Consider the following 6239-nt stretch of genomic DNA (forward strand, 5'->3'; position numbering starts at 1 on the left):
TGCCCTGTTGTTCACGTTCAATAATTCATGGCTGTAGGATAGATGCACGCTAACAGACGTGTGGGATGGGGATTACCTCCCTCCTGGGACGGATGGTCCAAATGGTTCCTGCATTTATCAGTTCCTCCCATTTCCGTTTCAAAGCAAATCATATTTCAAACAATCGCCTCTCATTCAGGAAAGAGCTCTGGCGCTTCTCACCAGAAACATTAGTCTGCATGCTCTGAGTGAAAGCATCTCAATGCAGCCATACTGCTAAATGTGATATGCTTTGTCATCCGAGCACTTCAACCTTGAGAAATGTGTGATGCCATTTACAGTAGACAGGTTTGGCATTAACCATAAAATCTGATAGTCACATACTGAATTATGTTATTGTCTATTTAAAGATGGTATGAATTCATCTAAAACATAGAATTTTTAGTGTCAATATAAAATCAAAACATTTTTTGGCCATTTTTCACCAAAAGTTTGCAGTTTTTTTTTTTAAAAGACATTAGTATTTCTATTCAGCAAGGATGCTTTGAATTGATCAAAAGTGACATTAAAGACATTTGTAATGTTACAAATAATTTCTATTTTAAATAAATGCTGTTCTTTTCAACTTTCTGTTCATCCTGAAAAATAAAATGTATCACGGTTTCCACAAAAAATTAATTAACAACTGTTTTTCAACATTGATAATAATCAGAAATGTTTCTTAAACAGCAAATCAGCATATTAGAATGATTTCTGAAGGATCATGTGACAGTAGAGACTGGAGGAATGATTCTGAAAATTCAGCTTTGATCACAGAAATAAATTACATTTTAACACATTCATATAGAAAACAGGTATTTTAAATTCTAAAAATGTTTTATAATTTTACTGTATTTTTGATTAAATAAATTCAGCCTTGGTGAGCAGCTGACCCCAAACTTTTTGTCTTAATAAATTGACACACTACCAGTCAAAAGTTTTTGAACAGAAGAGTTTTAATGTTTTTCAAAGAGATTTCTTCTGCTCACCAAGCCTGCATTTATTTGATCTAAAATACAGCAAATACAGTAACATTTTTGAAATATTTTTATTATTCAAAACAACTAGTTTCCATGAAAATATATTTTAAAATGTAATTTATTCCTGTGATTTCAAAGCTGAATTTTTAGCATCATTACTCCAGTCACATGATCCTTCAGAAATCATTCAAATATTCAGATTAGCTGTTCAAAAATATTTATTATTATTATGTTGAAAACGGCTGAGTAGAATTTTTTTTTTATGTTTCTTTGATGAATAGTAAGTTCAGAAGAACAGCATTTATCTGGAATTGTTTGTAACATTATAAATGTCTTTATCATCACTTTTGATCAATTTAAAGCATCCTTGCTCAATAAAAGTATCTAAAGTTTCTTTACAAAAAAAAATACTGACTCCAAACTCAAATGTTTTAAATATTGATGATAATAAATAATTAAATAATAATAATAATAATAATAATAATACATGTTTTTTGAGCAGCAAAAAATATTTCTGAAGGATCATGTAACATTAGAGACTGGAGTAATGATGCTGAAAATTCAGCTTTGATCACAAAAATAAATTACATTTTAAAAAAGCAGTTATTTTAAATAGTGAAAATATTTCAAAATTTTACTGTTTTTGCAGTACTTTAGATCAAATAAATGCATGCTTGGTGAGCAAAAGAGACTTCTTAAAAAGACAAAAAAGAAACTTTTGACTGGTAGTGTAGTTCTCCACTGTTTTATATTTGTTATGGTGAAATGTTGTGTCTTTGTTTTTTAACTTTTATTCTCATGTACTACAGGTCACATTCATTCATAGCAGATCAAATCATCTCTCTAATTTTCTCATTTAACATGTTTTACTGAAAATATGTCACATTACAGAAGTAAAATTGTTTGCAAATGCCATTTCATGTTAACTTTTTTCTTGTAAAAAAAATGACCCTAGAAGTTCTCTAATGAGCCTCTCACACAGTTATTTCTCTGATTTGTGTGAAACACAGCATTATAATCCAAACAAGACGTCACATCTCCTGTGTGTTTCCCGCAGGATGGCGGTAAGGTTCTGGAGGAAGGGATGTCCCACAACAGCAGTCTGGTGGAGTGTGACATTCGTCTGACCGATGTGGGTCAGGACAGTGAGTACTGCATCACTCAAGCTCTACGCGCCAATCAGAGCCAGGCCGCACGCAAAAACCAAACACAGTATGATCTCAGTGCCAAAGTCTGAGCCGGATATACTGTGCCTGTCAGTGAATAATTACAAGCCATTGAAAAACATTGTAAACAAATAAAAACAACCAAAATCGCTCTTACTACAAAAAATCTGCAGTTATTCTTAAAGGAATCATCGGATGCAAAACTCACTTTTACATGTTGTTTGAACATCAATGTGTGTTGGCAGTTTGATGATAATGATAAAAATCCACCCAGTGGTATTTTTTTCATCTTTAAAAGTAAAATCCTCTTTTTAAAATCGGGTCATTCTCAGCGTCTTGTTGGTGTGACGACACACAGACAGAGGCCCCTCCCACGATAGTTGATTGACATGAGCACCTTACCTTAGCCCCGCCCTCACCGAGCTCAAACAGTCCGACTCTGATCGCCATTGTGTGACTCAGGTGTCTCAGATTGAGAGATTGAGGTGTTCTGTTGTTGGATGTAATAATGAACATAGCAGTTGTCATTTACTCCTGACATCTGAGCCGCTGAAGACGCAGAGGATTAACGTTACTTTCGTTTTTGAAAAGGAAAGTGCTGATCCCGATCTACATATGCGTCTATGTTTGTGCAAATCATTCGTGATGCAGCTTCACCCACAGCAGAAGTGAGTATAAGGGTGTTTTATGCATCTTTGCAAATGGCCTTTCTTAATAATGTGCTAGTTAGTAAGTTTCGCAGCTAAATGTGGCTGAAGTAAACATTACGGCTCGTCATCCCAGAGGCAGAGAGGGGCGGGGCAAGCAGAGCTCATTAGCATTTAAGGGAACATGCAACAGAATAGCTTGCTCTAAAAAGGGCTGATTTTGACCAGGTATAAAGAGTGTTTTTTACACTACCATTGAGAAATTTTAACCAAAGTATGTTATAGACTTCTCAATAAAGGGGTCATCGGATGCAAAACTCACTTTTCCATGTTGTTTGAACATTAATGTGTGTTGGCAGTTTGTGTACACAACCACCCTACAATGATACAAATCCACCCAGTAATTTGTAATCTTTAAAAGTAATATGCCCTTTTTAAAATCAGGTCATTCTCAGCTTCTTGCGGGTGTGATGGCACACAGACAGAGGCCCCTCCCATGATAGTTGATTGACATGAGCACCTTGCCTTAGACCCGCCCTCACCGAGCTGAAACAGTCCGACTCCGATCGCCATTGTGTGACTCAGGTGTCTCAGATTGAGCGATTGAGGTGTTCTGTTGTTGGATGTAATAATGAACATAGCAGTCGTCATTTACTCCCGACATCTGAGCCGCTGAAGACGCAGAGGAATAACGTTACTTTCGTTTTTGAAAAGGAAAGTGCTGATCCCGATCTACATATGCGTCTATGTTTGTAGAAATCATTCGTGATGCAGCTTCACCCACAGCAGAAGTGAGTAGAAGGGTGTTTTATGCATCTTTGCAAATGGCCTTTCTTAATAATGTGCTAGTTAGTAAGTTTCGCAGCTAAATGTGGCTGAAGTAAACATTACGGCTCGTCATCCCACAGGCAGAGAGGGGCGGGGCAAGCAGAGCTCATTAGCATTTAAAGGAACATGCAACAGAATAGCTTGCTCTAAAAAGGGCTGATTTTGACCAGGTAAAAAGAGTGTTTTTTTACTCTACCATTGAGAAATTTTAACCAAAGTATGTTATAGACTTCTCAATAAAGGGGTCATCGGATGCAAAACTCACTTTTCCATGTTGTTTGAACATTAATGTGTGTTGGCAGTTTGTGTACACAACCACCCTACAATGATACAAATCCACCCAGTGGTATTTTTGTAATCTTTAAAAGTAATATCCCCTTTTTAAAATCACGTCATTCTCAGCTTCTTGCGGGTGTGATGGCACACAGACAGAGGCCCCTCCCACGATAGTTGATTGACATGAGCACCTTGCCTTAGACCCGCCCTCACCGAGCTGAAACAGTCCGACTCCGATCGCCATTGTGTGACTCGTGTCTCAGATTGAGCGATTGAGGTGTTCTGTTGTTGGATGTAATAATGAACATAGCAGTCCTCATTTACTCCCGACATCTGAGACGCTGAAGACGCAGAGGAATAACGTTACTTTCGTTTTTGAAAGGAAAGCACCGATCTACAATTTCGTCTATGTTTGTGCGAATCATTCGTGATGCAGCTTCACCCACAGCAGAAGTGAGTATAAGGGTTTTTTATGCATCTTTGCAAATGGCCTTTCTTAATAATGGGTTGGTTTCGCAGTTAAACATGGCTAAATGTGGTTAGAATAAACATTACGGCTCGTCATCCCACGGCAGAGAGGGGTGGGGCAAGCAGAGCATTAGCATTTAAAGAAACATGCAACAGAATAGCTTGCTCTAAAAAGAGTGTTTTTTACACTACCATTGAGAAATTTTAACCAAAGTATGTTATAGACTTCTCATTAAGACCCTAAAGAATCATATCAACAAATCCAATGGCCCCTTTAAGGCAAGAGAACTACAGGTGAATAAGGTCAAAAATTAACTAATAGATATCAATATACATTCCACAGTTGATTAATCACTGTACACTGACAGTGTTTTGTAAGTTTTATGAAATGTTATATTTAAATATGCAAATTGTGCATTAAGTTTTTGAACGGTAAGATTTGTAATGTTTTTAAAAGAAGTCCAAAGTACAGCAGAAACAGTACAATTTTGAAACATTTTTACTGTTTAAAATAACAGCTTTCTATTTGAATATATTTAAAAATGTAATTTATTTCTGTGATCAAAGCTGAATTTTCAGCATTATTACTCCTTCAGTGTCACATGATCCTTCAGAAATCATACTAATATTCTGATTTGCTGCTTAAGAGACATTACTGATAATTATCAATATTTAAAACTTTAAAATTATATTTTTCAGTATTCTTTTATTAATAGAAAGATCCAAAGATCAGCATTTTTCTGAAATAAAAAGCAAAAAAAGAAATTATAGAAGTGAATACTTTTATTTAGCAAGGATGCTTTAAGTTGATCGAAAGTGATGATAAAGACGTAAATAATGTTAAAAAAAAGATTGCCCTTTCAGATACATGCTGTTCTTCTGGACTTTCTATTCATCAAAGAAACCTGAAAAAATTCTACTCAGCAGTTTTCAACATAATAATAATAATAATAAATGTTTTTGAGCAGCAAATCAGAATATTAGAATGATTTCTGAAGGGTCATGTGACTGGAGTAATGATGCTAGAAATTCTGCTTTGAAATCACAGGAATAAATTCCTTTTTCAAAATATATTCAAATAGAAAACAATTCAAATAATAAAAAATATTTCAAAATAAATGCAGGCTTGGTGAGCAGAAGAGACTTCTTTAAAAAACATTAAAAAATCTTACTTTCCAAAAACTTTTGACTGGTAGTTTAAGTAAACATGCACTCATTTGCATACATTGTTTAATCTTAAAGGATTTAGATTTCTCTTTTTTATGCTTTTATACAACCATGTTTTAAGAATAAAATGCTATATAAACTCTCTAAAACTAAATGAGCAAAACCTTCAGACTAAAGATAGGAATAAAACTGTAAAATGTGGTGCATGTAAATGCTGAAACTAATTTGGTGAAAACAACCTTTAAAAGAAATGTATTGTATTTGAAATCTGCAAACTCAAATAGATAATGTGTAATAAAATAAACTTAATGTATTTTTTGGATTTTTTTTATACAAATCATTTCATAGAAGCAAAATAACAGAAAAAATGCATAAAAGCAATGGTTTTATCTGTAGTGTCCTGCCTTAAACAGTGAAATGAAATATTTGTCCATAACCACACATGAACAGATGTTAAGAGCCAGCATGTTTGGCTCAAATGTTGATGTGGGCTGTGTGTGACAGGCTCACTGACGGTGGTTGTGGGTTTGTTGGTGCTGATAGAGCGTTTGACTCCCACAGGGAGAATTAGCTCATAATTAGTGAGCGTTTATTAAGTGGCAAAGGTCACTGACAGTGAATGTGGAGAAACAGAACCAGCAGATCAGCTACAGTCACACTCAACTCAATCACTTTTAGTTGTTTTTTGA

The 6239-nt window shown here is 35.0% G+C and overlaps 1 protein-coding gene across 1 annotated transcript in view; it reads left to right on the forward strand.

The window, feature by feature from the left end:
* Nucleotides 1-2235, forward strand: part of LOC141295359 (dynein regulatory complex subunit 5-like) — a 10692-nt gene extending 8457 nt beyond the window's left edge. The window contains exon 5 of the mRNA XM_073826571.1: nucleotides 2056-2235. Coding sequence (XP_073682672.1) covers nucleotides 2056-2235 — 180 coding nt within the window. The remainder of the gene's footprint in view (nucleotides 1-2055) is intronic.
* Nucleotides 2236-6239: the final 4004 nt, after the last annotated feature.

This window comes from Garra rufa, chromosome 21, assembly GCF_049309525.1.
Source record: "Garra rufa chromosome 21, GarRuf1.0, whole genome shotgun sequence".
Classification (NCBI taxonomy): domain Eukaryota; kingdom Metazoa; phylum Chordata; class Actinopteri; order Cypriniformes; family Cyprinidae; genus Garra; species Garra rufa.